Below are 18,764 nucleotides of genomic sequence, written 5' to 3'. Positions count from 1 at the left end.
TGTATTTGTCGGGACTTCATCAGGGGTATGTCTATATATAACTTAGATGCGTACAGTAGGTTGCTTTCAAATCAATGGAAATGCACTTAAGAAGTTGTCCACAGAAAGGGTCTCGCACTGTATTGACCTTGAATGGTGGTGCTACTGTGACTTACCAATAATGTAATGTATTAATAGAGTCATTCACCACAAGAGACAGATTTTAGGTGCTTCACACCGTACTGAGGTTTCCGGTATTGCTCTCTGTTAGTATGGCTGTACACTAGTAGTAGATATTAGATAGATAGATAGATAGATAGATAGATAGATAGATAGATAGATAGATAGATAGATAGATAGATAGATAGATAGATGAAGATATGAGATAATTAAGATAGATAGATAGATAGATAGATAGATAGATAGATAGATAGATAGATGAAGATATGAGATAATTAAGATAGATAGATAGATAGATAGATAGATAGATAGATAGATAGATAGATACAGAGACAGATATGTTATAGACAGATAGATAGATAAGGTAGATACAGAGAGAGATATGATATGTATATATATAAAACTATCTAGTACTACTACTATCTTACTTCCATACTGACAGCTGACAGAGTTTGGAGTCTGAATATATATATGTATATAATTTTATTTATATATATATATATATATATATATATATATATATATATATATATATATATATATATATATATATATATATATATATACACACATCTGTCTATATATATATGAGCTGACCTGATTTCCATGCTGCAGATTAATGCCTGGAATCCTACCAGTGATCCTGCTGTTACTACACACATTGTATGACCCACACACCCATTACCTTGTATAGAGACAATGGAACAGTTCTGTATTGTGTACCGAGCTGTGCTGCGCTGTCACATTGTTCCCGTATTGTAACAAGTGACTGTATCTCACATACTGTAACGCTGCCAGATGTTCCAAACCAGGCTGATCCTGCCCCAATATTCCCTGTCCACAGTTATTACAGCTTATTACATGTACAGGGTTCCCATGGAAGCCCTCGTTACTCGCATGTTCCAACTACTAGGCAGCTTACAGTGAGACATTATATACAGTGTAATAAGGCAGCGGGCAGTGATATATATATATACTGGCCGGAGTTACAAGTAACAATTGTCACTATAATGGATGGGAAGTGATCCAACAAACTCTAAAGAGAGAGAGAGTGAGAGAGTGAAGGGGGAGAGAAAGAGAGAAAAGGATAGAGAGAGAAAGAAGAGGGGGAGAGAGGAAAAGAGAGTGAAGAGGGGAAGAGAGTTAGTGTGAGTGAGAGAGAGAGAGAAAGAGTGTGAAGAACAGGGAAGACGAAGAGAGAGAGAGTGAAGTGGAGGAGAGATGGGGGAAGAGATTGAAGAGAGTGAAGAGGGGTGGAGAGAGAGAGAGTGAAGAGGGAGGAAGAGAGTGAGTTATAGTGTATAGAGGGGGATAGAGAGTGCGATATACAAGGAAGAGGGGGAGAGAGAGAGAATAAGGGGGGAGAGTCACACAAGTTGGCCCCTGTCCCTATGTGCAGAAATGTGATAAAATTACAGACACTCACCCAGTCCTGGTACAAAAGTGTTGAGGAAGAGGCAGATAACAGCTACAGGGAAGGGCATGTAGGGGATGGCAGCTCTGAGAGGTCCCTTCTTCTCCCTGACCTGTACCACCACCCCACTGGCACCACCCTTCTCCACAATGTCCCCTTCCTTGATGTCCATGCTGCCCCTAAGCTCTGGCTGCAGAGTCGGGAGGAGATGTGAGTCCTGGAAGTTGTGCTGGGGAATGTAAGGAATACTCTCCCCGTCTCTCCATCCTCCTCCTCCTCCTGCTGCTGCTCCCCCTCCTCCTTCTCCCTCTCCTGGCTCAGCCGGGCACACAGCTCACTAATGTCATGTATCACTACTACACATGTAGTACTACATGCCAGCTTCCCGTGTGTTATCCCTGTACTGACATGCATGTGCTGCAGCCATGCATCCCTGAGGCTAGCATGTAACAGGTGTCATCTATCTATCTATCTATCTATCTATCATCTCATATATACTACTACTGTACAGCCATACTAACAGATTATCTATTTATCTCATATCTATCTATCTATCTATCTATCTATCTATCTATCTCATATCTATCTATCTAGCTATCCAGTGGCGTAAGTTCCTTCCAGTAGCCTGGAGGCAAAATAAATATTGGTGCCCCCCAAAAAATCTCAATCAGTAAGGTGTCTGTCTACAGTAAGACATGTCCTGAGTTCTAATACAGGGGGTGACACTTGCAAAAAGGATGCTAGGAGGGGCGGTCAGCCACAGAAGCGATATCGTTGGCTTTCAATTAACTGAGTCAAACAGGAAGGGGAGAAGAGGTGCCCCCTTTGGAGCAGGAGCCCCATGGCAGATTACTCCATTGCCTCCCAGAGTTATGCCTCTGTATCTATCTATCTATCTACCTATCTATCTATCTATCTGGCTGTCTATCTATATCATGATCTATGTCATATCTATCTATTTATCTCATATCTATCTATCTATCTATCTATCTCTCTCATACTGTATCTATCATATCTATCTGTCTGTCTATTTATCTCATCTCAATCTATCTATCTATCTATCTATCTATCTATCTTTCTATCTATCTCATATCTATCTATCTTTCTCATATCTATCTATCTACTGTATCTATCTCATACCTATATCTATCTATCTATCTATCTATCTCTTATCTATCTATCTATCTATCTCTTATCTATCTATCTATCTATCTATCTATCTATCTATCTATCTACCTGCCCGCTCGATCCTATCCCCTCCAACATTATCCGTCGTCTCAGTCTGTCAGTCTGCTCTCACCTGGCTCACCTCTTTAATCTTTCCCTATCCTCTGGGATCTTCCCTTCCTCCTTCAAACACGCTCTTGTCTCCCCAATTCTCAAAAAAACAAATCTGGACCCCAACTCTCCATCCAACTACAGGCCCATCTCCCTCCTCCCTTTTGCCTCCAAGCTCCTAGAACGTCTGACCTATAATCGTCTCCTAAGCCACCTTACTGCTAACTCCATTCTAGACCCCCTCCAATCCGGGTTCCGCCCTTTACATTCCACTGAAACTGCCCTGACCAAAGTCACTAACGATTTACTATCGGCTAAATCCAAAGGCCTCTTCTCTATCCTCATCCAGCTTGATCTGTCGGCAGCCTTTGACACTATTGACCACCCTCTCCTGCTCAACACCCTCCACTCCTTTGGCATCACTGGCACGGTCTTCTCCTGGTTCACCTCATACCTCTTCGATCGCTCCTTCTCCGTCTCCACTCCGAGCTCCTCCTCTCCTACTACCCCGCAGCCAGTCGGTGTTCCCCAAGGGTCAGTCCTTGGCCCTCTCCTCTTCTTCCTCTACACCACCTCTCTGGGCACCCTCATCAGCTCCTATGGTTTTCATTACCACCTTTATGCTGATGATACCCTAATCTATCTCTCCTCCCCTGACCTATCCCCATCACTCCTGTCCAAGGTCTCCGAATGCCTCACGGCCATCTCAGCCTGGATGACCCAACGCTTCCTGAAACTAAACATGGCTAAAACTGAACTTCTAATCTTCCATTCCCCGAACATCCCCTCTTCTCCCACTATCTCCATCAGCATTGGATCACCTCCACCGACCAAACGCGCTGCCTCAGTGTCATCATTGACTCCTCCCTCTCTTTCACCCCCCACATTCGTGCTCTCTCACAGTCTTGCCGCTTTCACCTACGCAACATCTCACGCATCAGACCATTCCTCTCCACTGACGCGACCAAAATTCTCATTCACTCTCTTGTCATCTCCCGCCTTGACTACTGCAACATCCTTCTCTCTGGGCTACCTCTCACCCGCCTCGCACCTCTCCAAACCATTCTGCTAGGCTCATCTTCCTCTCCCGCTGCTCTACCTCCGCCTCCCCCCTCTGTCTATCTCTTCACTGGCTCCCCATTCCTTTCCGAGTTCTCTTTAAACTCCTCACCACCACCTACAAGGCTCTCTCCTCCTCCACCGCTCCTTACCTCTCTTCACTGATCTCTATCCACACTCCCTCCCGTCCTCTTCGCTCCATCGCTGACCGCCGACTGACCTCTCACCTAATCACCTCCTCCCACTCCCGTGTCCAAGACTTCTCTCGCGCTGCCCCCCTGCACTGGAACAACCTCCCGCCACCCATCAGGCTTTCTGATTCCCTTACCTCCTTCAAGCGCTCCCTCAAAACCCACTTTTTTCGACTAGCCTATCCCTCCTCCTAACCTCTTTTGATCCTCCTATCCTGCATCCATTCCCCTCCGTTCCTACTTATCCTGTTGTTTTTCGTTCGTCCACCCACCTATTTTTAGTATGTTAACTCTTATGAGTAGGGTCCTCCTGCCTCACGTACTCACCCTACCTCTTTACCTCACCTGTCCTCCTGTCCTGTTCTTCCCTTCCTCTACTTCCTCTTCAGTCTCCTCGACAATTTTGACACCTACTTCTGAACTGATGCTGATTTTATTTCTACCAGCTATACCCCTATTTATACTGTATTTTTCAACACACCCTGTACGTTACCTTGTCATTTGTTTTTTGTTTGCTATGTACGGCGCTGCGGACACTTTGTGGCGCCTTATAAATAAACGTACTACTACTACTACTACTATCTATTTATATCATTATGTATCTCATATCTATCTCAAATACATCTATCTCATATCTATCTATCTATCTATCTATCTATCTATTTATCTAGCTATTTATCTTTCTCATATCTATCTATCTATCGATCTATCTATTCCACCCATATCTATCTATCTATCTATCTATCTATCTATCTCTCTCATATCTATCTATCTATCTATCTATCTATCTCATATCTATCTATCTATCTATCTATCTATCTATCTATCTATCATTTTCATATCTATCTATCTCATATCTATTTATCTATCTATCTATCTATCTATCATTCTCATATCTATCTCATATCTATCTATCTATCTATCTATCTATCTATCTATCGATCTATCTATTCCACCCATATCTATCTATCTATCTATCTATCTCTCTCATATCTATCTATCTATCTATCTATCTATCTATCTATCTATCTATCTATCTATCTCATATCTATCTATCTATCTATCTAGCTATCATTTTCATATCTATCTATCTCATATCTATTTATCTATTTATCTATCTATCTATCTATCATTCTCATATCTATCTAATATCTATCTATCTATCTATCTATCTATCTATCTATCTATCTATCGCTCTATCTATTCCACCCATATCTATCTATCTATCTATCTATCTATCTATCTATCTCTCTCATATCTATCTATCTATCTCATATCTATCTATCTATCTATCTATCTATCTATCTATCATTTTCATATCTATCTATCTCATATCTATTTATCTATTTATCTATCTATCTATCTATCATTCTCATATCTATCTCATATCTATCTATCTATCTATCTATCTATCTATCTATCTATCTATCTATCATTTTCATATCTATCTATCTATCTATCTATCTATCATTCTCATATCTATCTTTCTATCTATCTATCTATCTATCTATCTATCTATCATTTTCATATCTATCTATCTGTCTGTCTGTCTGTCTGTCTGTCTGTCTGTCTATCTATCTATCTATCTATCTATCTTTCTCATATCTATCTCATATCTATCTATCTATCTATCTATCTATCTATCTTTCTATCTATCTATCTATCTATCTATCTATCTATCTATCTATCTATCTATCTATCTATCTATCTATCTATCATTTTCATATCTATCTCATATCTATCTATCTATCTATCTATCTATCTATCTATCTATCTATCTATCTATCTATCTATCTCATATCTATTTATCTATCTCATAACTATCTCTATCTATCTATCTCATATATATATATATATCTCCTATCCTGCATCCATTCCCCTCCGTTCCTACTTATCCTGTTGTTTTTCGTTCGTCCACCCACCTATTTTTAGTATGTTAACTCTTATGAGTAGGGTCCTCCTGCCTCACGTACTCACCCTACCTCTTTACCTCACCTGTCCTCCTGTCCTGTTCTTCCCTTCCTCTACTTCCTCTTCAGTCTCCTCGACAATTTTGACACCTACTTCTGAACTGATGCTGATTTTATTTCTACCAGCTATACCCCTATTTATACTGTATTTTTCAACACACCCTGTACGTTACCTTGTCATTTGTTTTTTGTTTGCTATGTACGGCGCTGCGGACACTTTGTGGCGCCTTATAAATAAACGTACTACTACTACTATCTATTTATATCATTATGTATCTCATATCTATCTCAAATACATCTATCTCATATCTATCTATCTATCTATCTATCTATCTATCTATTTATCTAGCTATTTATCTTTCTCATATCTATCTATCTATCGATCTATCTATTCCACCCATATCTATCTATCTATCTATCTCTCTCATATCTATCTATCTATCTATCTATCTCATATCTATCTATCTATCTATCTATCTATCTATCTATCATTTTCATATCTATCTATCTCATATCTATTTATCTATTTATCTATCTATCTATCTATCATTCTCATATCTATCTCATATCTATCTATCTATCTATCTATCTATCTATCGATCTATCTATTCCACCCATATCTATCTATCTATCTATCTATCTCTCTCTCTCATATCTATCTATCTATCTATCTATCTCATATCTATCTATCTATCTATCTATCTATCTATCTATCTATCATTTTCATATCTATCTATCTCATATCTATTTATCTATTTATCTATCTATCTATCTATCTATCTATCTATCATTCTCATATCTATCTCATATCTATCTATCTATCGATCTATCTATTCCACCCATATCTATCTATCTATCTATCTCTCTCATATCTATCTATCTATCTATCTATCTCATATCTATCTATCTATCTATCTATCTATCATTTTCATATCTATCTATCTCATATCTATTTATCTATCTATCTATCTATCTATCATTCTCATATCTATCTCATATCTATCTATCTATCTATCTATCTATCTATCTATCTATCTATCATTTTCATATCTATCTATCTATCTATCATTCTCATATCTATCTTTCTATCTATCTATCTATCTATCATTTTCATATCTATCTATCTATCTATCTATCTATCTATCTATCTATCTATCTATCTATCTATCTATCTGTCTGTCTGTCTGTCTGTCTGTCTGTCTGTCTGTCTATCTATCTATCTATCTATCTTTCTCATATCTATCTCATATCTATCTATCTATCTTTCTATCTATCTATCTATCTATCTATCTATCTATCTATCTATCTATCTATCATTTTCATATCTATCTCATATCTATCTATCTATCTATCTATCTATCTATCTATCTATCTCATATCTATTTATCTATCTCATAACTATCTCTATCTATCTATCTCATATATATATATATCTCTTATATATTTGGCTACATCTGTCACTCAAAGTGTGTCTGGAGCTATAACGCTGAGTGGAGCCTCTGACTCACATGACTGACTCGCATGACCGAGAACCAGCCCAGTGAGCCCACAGACAGTGCCAGACACCCTCTGCCTCTCCATGTTACACAGCAAAGACACAGCTACTCACCAGACACACCATGTGTGCGCCCCACACCTGACCTCCCTCACTCCCCCCCCCCCCCCATTCACGGCATCCCCACGATTAAATGGCACAAGTAAAACACTGACATGGCTATGGTCGACAATGAAAAAGGTTGACAAGATTTATTTTTCACTTCAAAAATTCAATGTTTTCATATTCATTCTCATGTGTCGACATGGACACCAATGAAGTGCCACACTTATGTCAACATTTAATGTGTTGACCTTTCTGTGTTGATTTTTTCTTGTGGCGATTCGCGGCACCCCCCCCCGTGACCCCCCTCCCGCGATTCGCAGGACACACCCCCCGCAATTCGTGGCACCCCACGCGACTCCCGCGATTTGCAGCCCCACCCGGTGACACCCCTCCCTCCTGCGATTCGCGGCACCCCGCAACCCCTCCTCCCACAATTCGCGCCAACCCCCCAGGCCCCCCCTCCCGCAGTTCGCGGTACCTCCCACCCCTGCGACCCCCCCTACCGTGATTCCCCCCCCTGACCCCCCCTCCTGTCATTGCGGCAAGCCCCCGCAACCCACCCTCCCACGATTTGCGGCACCCACACCCCCCCACCCCGCGACCCCCCCCTCCCGCAATTCACGGCATCCACCCACGACCCCTCCTCCCGTGATTCGCGGACACCCCTCACCTCCTCCCTCCCCCCTGTGCGCGATTCACGGCAACCCCAGGATTAAATGGCACATGCAAAACACTGACATGGCTATGGTCGACAATGAAAAAGGTTGACATGAGTTTTTGAAGATTTATTTTTCTTTTTTTTAATGTTTTCATATTTATTCTCATGTGTCGACATGGACAACAATGAAGTGCCACACTTATGTCAACATTTACATGTGTTGACCTTTCTGTGTTGATTTTTTCTTGTAGCAATTTTTTTCCAGTGACAACTATGTGCACGTCAACCTAAACATCATCAACCAATTCTTTGTATAATATATAACACCTGTTCTGTTTTACTGTAGGTGTTTTAAGTCAGATCTTTTACTGCTACTATTACTGTTTATGTAAATGCATTCTGAATGATAGCAACATCCTATCATCCTTCTACAAGAATATATAACCAACTAGATGATTCATCGCGCCACCCGTGCCCCCCCTCCCGCAATTCACGGACCCCACCGCGCACCCCCCCCTCGCGCGATTTACGCCCCCTCCCACGATTCATGTCACCCCCCAGCGTACCCCCCCTCCCGCAATTCGCAACCCCCCCTCGCGCAATTCACGCCCCCTCCCACGCTTTGCGGACCCCCGCCCTCTCCCGCGATTCGCGGACACCTGCGCCCCCTCCCTCCCCTGCAATTCACGGCACCCCTAAGCCCCCGTATACTCACACACCCCTATCACTACCCAGCTTCCTGCTCTCCTGAACCGTAAGCCCCCCCCCACACCCACAAATGTCACTGTACTATCCACACTATCAATGTACATCTTACTCTGTAACCGATTTTTAATTAAACAAAACAATACACACCCCCTTCCAAATCATATGCTCTCTATTTAACACATTTCACCTATAACTCAAGTTGCAATACAGGCCATCTTTCATACAATTCTAACCATCTTTCTTATATAGAAATGTTCACAAATTAAGGGGGCACAGCCCCTTACGACGATGTGAAGAGCGCCCGTAGGGCGCGATGAATCACCTAGTATATATATATATATATATATATATATATACATTGATCTCATATCTATCTATCTATCTATCTATCTATCTAACTGTCTATCTCATATCTATCTATCTATCTATCTATCTATCTATCTCATATCTATCTATTTAGCTCATATATATCTATATATCTTCTATCTATATATCCAGTGCTATTTTTGTAGGAAAATAGGTGCAGGAACTGTGGGCGGGGGCAGAAAGTGGGTGGTGATGTGGGAGGAGCTACAAAAGGGGCGGGTCATTACATAAAAAAAAAAAGAAAAAAAAAGAAAAAACATAATTCCTCCCAACAGTGGCAGTAACATAACAATCCCCAGCATCAAAGTGGATTATATGCACCCAAAAAAATAGGGGTGTAGCCTCACTTCTAGGGGCACAGCATTGCAGGAAAAGACTACTTTATACCGCAGTTTTGTAACCTGCACGCCGAGAATTGGCACATTATACATATGCCACACACCGTGATGGCCATTATACATATGCCACACACCGTGATGGCCATTATACATATGCCACACACCGTGATGCCCATTATACATATTCCACACACCGTGATGCCCATTATACATATTCCACACACCGTGATGCCCATTATACATATTCCACACACCGTGATGCCCATTATACATATGCCACACACCGTGATGGCCATTATACATATGCCACACACCGTGATGCCCATTATACATATTCCACACACCGTGATGCCCATTATACATATTCCACACACCGTGATACCCATTATACATATTCCACACACCGTGATGCCCATTATACATATTCCACACACCGTTATGCTCCATTATACATATACCACACACCTGGATGCTCATTATACATATGTCACACACCGTGATGCCCATTATACATATTCCACACACCGTGATGCCCATTATACATATTCCACACACCGTAACGCTTATTATACATATGCCACACACAGATATTCCCATTATACATATGCCACACACCGTGATGGCCATTATACATATGCCACACACCGTGATGCCCATTATACATATGCCTCACACCGTGATGCCCATTATACATATTCCACACACCATGATGCCCATTATACATATGCCACACACCGTGTTGCCCATTATACATATGCCGCACACCGTGATGCCCATTATACATATTCCACACACCGTGATGCACATTATACATATTCCACACACCGTGATGCCCATTATACATATGCCACACACCGTGATGCTCCATTATACATATTCCACACACAGAGATGCCCATTATACATATGCCACATACCGTGATGCTCCATTATACATATGCCACACACCATGATGCCCATTATACACATGCCACACACCATGATGCCCATTATACATATGCCACACACCATGATGCCCATTATACATATGCCACACACCGTGATACCCATTATACATATTCCACACACCGTGATGCCCATTATACATATTCCACACACCGTTATGCTCCATTATACATATACCACACACCTGGATGCTCATTATACATATGTCACATACCGTGATGCCCATTATACATATTCCACACACCGTGATGCCCATTATACATATTCCACACACCGTAACGCTTATTATACATATGCCACACACAGATATTCCCATTATACATATGCCACACACCGTGATGGCCATTATACATATGCCACACACCGTGATGCCCATTATACATATGCCTCACACCGTGATGCCCATTATACATATTCCACACACCATGATGCCCATTATACATATGCCACACACCGTGTTGCCCATTATACATATGCCGCACACCGTGATGCCCATTATACATATTCCACACACCGTGATGCACATTTTACATATTCCACACACCGTGATGCCCATTATACATATGCCACACACCGTGATGCTCCATTATACATATTCCACACACAGAGATGCCCATTATACATATGCCACATACCGTGATGCTCCATTATACATATGCCACACACCGTGATGGCCATTATACATATTCCACACACCGTGATGTCCATTATACATATTCCACACACCGTGATGTCCATTATACATATGGTGATACATATAATACAAGGCAAAATGTATATGATCACAATAGCAACCCAAAGTTGATCTATAGCAGACTGTGCTGTTATTCCAAGGTATTTCTCACTGTGCTCTCGCTACCCAATCACCTGTCACAGTGGCCCTTATTCTGATCGGCGCGGATTTTTCCGCATGCGGTCGTACCGCCGATGGTTTTCGACTGCGCATGTGCAGAGGTCACTCTGCGCATGTGCAAGCGGTTTCGCCGTACGTATTCTTTAGACGACGCACAGGGGGCGGAGAGGGGCGTGAGGGGCTACTTAGCCTCATTACCCTATGCATACGCCCCGCGTTTCATGGGCGTTCCCATGCAAACGCAGGGCGTATGCATGGTATGAAGCCGTGACGCATGTGTAGGGGGCGGGCATCTGACATCGCCGGATGTCAGCTGCCCGCCCCCATACATGATTTCATACGGACAAGTGTCCGTGTGGTCTAGGGTGGCGGGCGCTGGTGGAGCGTGCGGCCCTGCATTCGATGTTCGGCGACCATCGAATGCAGGGGCTGCTCCCAAGATGGAGGAGGCGTATCCCCGTCCACTTTCATGCGGACCGCCACATATCCGCGTACGGACGGAGGTGGCGATCCGTATGGAAGGCGGGGATTCGCCTGCACGGTCCTGGCCGCATATTTATGATCTGGCCGCACCGATCAGAATAAGGGCCAGTGTCTCTCCCTATACTGTACCTGGTGCAACCTATAGTGACTGTTACCGTAATTACACAATGCAGCGCAGCATTAACAATAATAACTTCAGTGTGGAGGCTGCCCGGAGCCATCAAACAGTAAGCAATATTGTAGGCACTTCACGCTGTATACAGTGCAACATGCTCACAAATTGTCCATAGTCCAGGGCTTGACAAATTTTTCCAAAATCTAGGAGCCAGGACAAAAGTGTAGGAGCCAGACAAAATAAAATCGCCCTCAAAAAAGAAAAAGGTACTTCCTCATCTCTGCGGCCACCGCTTACGCTATGGGACTTACGTAAGCATCATCGTCCGCTCGCCACGCTTCAGGCTTGGTGGCTAGCTGCACTCCGCTTGTCACAACTTTACTTAAAGGAAATAGATAGTGGCGTGGACCCAGGGTGGTGGCACTGTGAAAATCCGTAACTGGCATAGGAGGTGGCCGCAAAGATTAGGGAGTAAAAATGACTGAAAACTTGGACAATGTGTGTATGCTGCACAGAAGATAAATATATACTGCATTTCTAGAATAAAGTCAGTAACTGGATAATGTCAACTGAAATTTAGTTGACATTAATCAGTTACTGACTTTATTTTAGAAATGCACCATATCTTCTATGCATAATAATTTCTTTCTTGACTGCCCACCACATTTATAGCAACAAGTGACAGGCCACCACATGCAGTATTAATTATATTATTGTGCAGGGTTCCCTAGAAAACTCCTGCTCTGAGGGGGTCGACAGGGCAGGAGGACCAAAGCATTGCAGGAGGGTGGTTGGATGTTTGGCAGACTAGAGCCGCGGCTTCCATTACTGAGGCCACGGCTTACTGCCAGGGGTACAGAGCTAGGGGCAGGGGAGCCACCGCACTTACATTTAGCAGGGTGCTGTCTGCGCGGGACGACGGGCAATAACAGAGCAGGGCTGCAGGACGGTGGCTGGAGGCGCTCTGACACCCGCGGCTTCCAGCTGCTGATGTGACGGAGTAGAATGCCAGTCAGGAGGCTCCAGTCTCCGCTATGCCGACTGAGGAGAGAGACGTGCTGCTAGTAAGATTCATATCTCCCGCTGGACCGCTAGCCAATAGGCGCTCGCGGTCCAACAGCCACAAGTTGATTGGCTGCTGGACCGCAAGCACCCATTGGCTAGCGGTCCAGCGTGAGAGGTGAATGTTAAATAGCAGCATGTCTCTCTCCTGGATTACTCAAACAGCGAGCGGGGGGAGCCGAACAGCGAGCGGGGGGAGCGGGGCAAGCGAATGGGCTGGCGGTGCCGGGCGGCCTGGAGCAGGTTCAGGAACGCCGTTCCTGATGACGTCATTTTTAATTTGACCTTCAGGAACGGCGTTCCGGACCGTTCCGGCTCAAAAATAGCCCTGTATATATCTAACTAACTGTCTATCTCATATCTATCTATCTTTCTCATATCTATCTATCTATCTATCTATCTATCTATCTATCTATCTATCTATCTATCTATATCATATCTATCTCATTATGTATCTCATCTCTATCTATATATCTATCTCATATCTATCTATCTATCTATCTATCTATCTATCTATCTAATATCTATCTTTTGATCTATATATCTAAATCATTATGTCTCATATCTCTCTCTCACTCTCATATCTATGTATCTATCTCATGTATATCTATATTCTATATATCGATCTATCTAATATCTATCTATTGATCTATCTAAATCATTATCTGTCTCATATATCTCTCTCCCTCTCATATCTATGTATTTATCTCATATCTATCTATCTATACATCTACCTCATATCTATCTTTCTTTCTAACTATCTATCTCATATCTATCTGTCTACACTGTAACACTCATATGCTGCTCTTGCAGGGCTGGGATGTATGACCAACATAGGCAATAAAGAACAGGAAGATATAGGAAGTTTTACTTCTACTAACTGTAAGACCAGGAAAATTTCACCTCCAAAAAGGACTGCACTTCTCTTGGGAGATTCCATTATTAGAGGAGTAAATCTGGAAAATGCTACTAAAGTAGAGAAACAAGTAAGGTGCTTACCTGGAACCACAGCTCCAAGAGATAAAGAATGCATGCTAAGAATTGTAAAGGCAGCAAGAAAAGATGGGGAGGTGGATGTCATCATCCACCTAGGCACAAATGACCTGGTTAATGCTAAAGTCATGGCCGTAAAAGATGAATTTAGGAAGTTAGGAACCGCTCTAAAACAGGTGGCAACCGCTGTAACTTTTTCAGAAGTATTGCCAGTACACCAAGGGGAAGATGAGAAACTTCAATGTTTGGCTAAGGAATTGGTGCAATGAGGAGAGATTTCTATATTTAGGTCAAAGTCAAGCTACCTGGCAAGACAGAGCCTTATATAAAAGTGATGGCCTGCACCCATCTTCAAGGGGAACAAAAATATTAAGTGAGAAGTTTGAAAGCTTCATCAGCAACTATTTTAACTAGCAGAGAGGGGCAGTGAACCGAATAAGAATGAAGAAATCTGCTCCCCCAACCTAGAGGTATTGTCTTTGCAGGCAAATGGAACAGGAAGCCTATCCACTGCAACAGAAGATAATGCCGATCAAAACCGAATAGATATAGGCAGAAAGATGAACATAGCTAGCCTCAGGAGAAGCACAAACACAACTTTAAAAGCTATGTGTGCAAATGCTAGGAGCTTAGGAAATAAAATCCCAGAACTAATTGCAATAATGACAAGGGACGAACTGGATATTGTGGCTATTACAGAGACATGGTGCAATGAAAATCATGACTGGGACATAGCTATACCAGGATGTACTTTATTTAGGAAGGACAGAATGGGAAGAATCGGAGGAGGGGTTGCAATATATGTGAAAAAAAGCATAAAGACTACCTTAATACAAAGTATTGAAGAAAACACTGAGGCCCTTTGGGTGACCATAGAAACAGGGGAGAAGGTGATTCTTCGTATAGGGGTGATCTACAGACCACCAGGCCAGGAAGAGGAACTTGACAAGAGCCTATTGCAGGACATCAATAAAATGGCATTAAAAGGAGAGGTGATAATCATGGGAGACTTTAATCTACCTGATCTAAACTGGGAGCTAACTACTACAATGAAAATCACACAATTGGTAAAATATAACAATTTTCTAAAATCACACACAATAATTACAATACAATAATGGGATATGGAAAATAAAAAATGAATAAAATATGAATTTAAATTGTTTGATTTGCTCACTCCTGGACATGGAATAATATTGTAGCTGACTGTATGACGGACAATATGATTATATTACCACATGGTGGATGGTGGTTCACCGTCCATGGGCCAAGTCGGAAAAGAGGGGGGCAGGGAAAGTTCAGAGGTCCTCTAGTGTTGCGGCGTCCCGAGGTATAGCCGCTGGAGGTATCCGTGTGTTGGGTTCTGGAGTTACGATCTATACTCTCCCAAAGGTCCTCACCGATGATGCGGTACCCCTGTAGCCGCTGGAGGATTTGGCAGTGGGATGGCAGGGTGGAATTGAGGGTGTCCTTGATGTTTTTGGAGACCACCTAAGACTGGTTTGCCTTAGATCATCCAGATAGTATTTGGAGGGTTGGGGGATTCACTGGCAAGTCATAAGTGGGTCCCCACAATGTAGCGGTGACAGCAGTGAGTCCATGCGGTAATTGGCCGTCTTTAAGTCAGGAGTGAGTCCAGGAGTGGGTAGCACTGACGCGTTTCGCCACTACCTGTGGCTTTATCAAAGGTGATATCACCTTTGTAATCTGCGCCCCCTTAATTTGTGAACATTTGTTTTTTGAGAAAGATGGTTAGAATTGTATGAAAGATGGCCTGTATTGCAACTTGAGTTATAGGTGAAATGTGTTAAATAGAGAGCATATGATGTGGAAGGGGGTGTGTATTGTTTTGTTTAATTAAAAAGCGGTTACAGAGTAAGATGTACATTGATAGTGTGGATGGTACAGTGACATTTGTGGGTGTGGGGGGGGGCTGTGTGTGCATGTTGTTTAGGTGTGTGTGTGCAATAGTATAGTAGGGTGTTTCTGAGTCAGCGGCTCCCCACTGGCGGAGGTCACGACACAGGAAAACAGGAGGCTGGGTAGTGATAGGGGTGTGTGGGCATAAGGGGGACTAAAGAGGAGGGTGGGAGATACTGTGCAGCTTCTGCCAGTGGGTGAGGGTCCAGCGTGGCAGTACAGGAGTACAGGATGGTGGCCCTGAGTCAGTGTCTCCTCCTACTGGGTGGGAGTTAGGGTGCATGAGAGCAGGAGGCTGGGCTATGAGGCATGATAGGGGCATGTGGGCAAAACAGCGTCAGCGACTTCCCAGTGGTGGAAGTTACGGTTCAGGAGAGCAGGAAGCTGGGTAGTGATAGGGGTGTGTGAGTATACGGGGGACTAAAGAGGAGCTTAGGGGTGCTGTGAATTGTGGGAGGGGCGCGGGGGTGCCGTGAATCAAGGGAGGGAGGGGGCGCAGGTGTCCGCGAATCGCGGGAGAGGACGGGGGTCCGCAAAGCGTGGGAGGGGGCGTGAATTGCGCGGGGGGGGTTTTGAATTGCGGGAGGGGGGGTGCGCGTAGGGTGACGTGAATCGTGGGAGGGGGGCGTGAATCGTGGGGGGGGGGCGCGGGGGGTCCGTGAATTGCGGGAGGGGGGGGGGGGGGCACGGGGCGCGATGAATCACCTAGTTGGTTATATATTCTTGTAGAAGGATGGTAGGATGTTGCTGTCATTTAGAATGCATTTACATATACAGTAATAGTAGCAGTAAAAGATCTGACTTAAAACACCTACAGTAAAACAGAACAGGTGTTATATATTATACAAAGAATTGGTTGATGATGTCTAGGTTGACATGCACATAGTTGTCACTGGTCACATGTAAATGTTGACATAAGTGTGGCACTTCATTGGTGTCCATGTCGACACATGAGAATGAATATGAAAACATTCACCGCAAATTGCGGGGGGTGTGCTGCGAATCGCGGGAGGGGGGTCGCGGGGGGGTGTGCCGTGAATCGCCACAAGAAAAAATCAACACAGAAAGGTCAACACATGTAAATGTTGACATAAGTGTGGCACTTCATTGGTGACCATGTCGACACATGAGAATGAATATGAAAACATTCTTAAAATGAAAAATAAATCTTCAAAAACTCATGTCAACTTTTTTCATCGTCGACCATAGCTGTGTCAGTGTTTTGCATGCGCCATTTGATCCTCGGGTTGCTCTGAATCGCGGTGGCTGGGGGGAGGGGGTGTCCGCGGGATGGGGGGTCGCGAGGGGGTGTGCCATGAATTGCGGGAGGGGGGGGTCGCGGGGTGGGTGCTGCGAATTGCAGGAGGGGGGGCCGCGGGGGTTGCAGCGAATTGCGGGAGGGGGGGTCGCGGGGCCGGGGGGTTTGCCGCGGATCACGGGGGTCAGGGGGGGTCAGGGGGTGCCTGGAATCGCGGGGGTGCAGGGGGGATGGGCGCGGGGGTTTGCAGCGAATCACGAAAGGGGGGACGCGGGGAGGGCTGCCGCGAATCGTGGGAGGGTCGCGAGGGGGGGTGGGGTGCCCCGAATCGCCGGAGGGGGGGTCGTGGGGGCTGGGGTTGCCGCAAATCGTAGGGGGGGTGGGTGCCGCGAATTGCGGTAGGGGGGTTCGCGGGGGAGCGCACAAATCACGGGAGGGGGGGTCTCGGGGGGGTGCCGCGAATCGCGGGAAGGGGGGCGGGGGGAGGTTTTTGCCGCGAATCGTGGGAGGGGGGGATACGGGGGGGGGGGTGCCGCAAATCACGGGAGGGGGGCGGCGGGGGGCGCTCACCTGTTGTGTCTGGTGAGTAGCTGTGTCTTTACTGGGTAACATGGGGAGGCAGAGGGCTCACTGGGCTGGTTCTCTGTCATGTGAGTCAGTCATGTGAGTCAGAGGCTCCACCCAGCGTTAGAGAGTCAGACACACTTTGAGTGACAGATGTAGCCAAATATATAAGAGACTAGGTGATTCATCGCGCCCTACGGGCGCTCTTCACATCGTCGTAAGGGGCTGTGCCCCCTTAATTTGTGAACATTTGTATATAAGAAAGATGGTTAGAATTGTATGAAAGATGGCCTGTATTGCAACTTGAGTTATAGGTGAAATGTGTTAAATAGAGAGCATATGATTTGGAAGGGGGTGTGTATTGTTTTGTTTAATTAAAAATCGGTTACAGAGTAAGATGTACATTGATAGTGTGGATAGTACAGTGACATTTGTGGGTGTGGGGGGGGGGCTTACGGTTCAGGAGAGCAGGAAGCTGGGTAATGATAGGGGTGTGTGAGTATACAGGGGACTAAAGAGGGGCTTAGGGGTGCCGTGAATTGCAGGAGGGGCGAAGGGGTGCCATGAATCAAGGGAGGGAGGGGGCGCAGGTGTCCGCGAATCGCGGGAGAGGGCGGGGGTCCGCAAAGCGTGGGAGGGGGCGTGAATTGCGCGAGGGGGGGGTTGCGAATTGCGGGAGGGGGGGTACGCGGGGGGGTGACATGAATCGTGGGAGGGGGCGTAAATCACGCGAGGGGGGGTGCGCGGGGGGGTCCGTGAATTGCGGGAGGGGGGGCACGGGTGGCGCGATGAATCATCTAGTTGGTTATATATTCTTGTAGAAGGATGATA

The 18,764-nt window shown here is 44.5% G+C and overlaps 1 protein-coding gene across 1 annotated transcript in view; it reads right to left on the bottom strand.

Moving 5' to 3' along the window:
- Nucleotides 1-1,875, bottom strand: part of STUM (stum, mechanosensory transduction mediator homolog) — a 62,757-nt gene extending 60,882 nt beyond the window's left edge. The window contains exon 1 of the mRNA XM_083174853.1: nt 1,586-1,875. Coding sequence (XP_083030979.1) covers nt 1,586-1,745 — 160 coding nt within the window. The 5' untranslated portion in view covers nt 1,746-1,875. The remainder of the gene's footprint in view (nt 1-1,585) is intronic.
- Between the last annotated feature and the right edge of the window lie 16,889 nt (nt 1,876-18,764).

The sequence above is a fragment of the Crinia signifera genome, chromosome 3 (genome assembly GCF_055691185.1).
Source record: "Crinia signifera chromosome 3, ASM5569118v1, whole genome shotgun sequence".
Lineage (NCBI taxonomy): Eukaryota > Metazoa > Chordata > Amphibia > Anura > Myobatrachidae > Crinia > Crinia signifera.
This window is presented reverse-complemented; position numbering and strand designations above follow the sequence as displayed.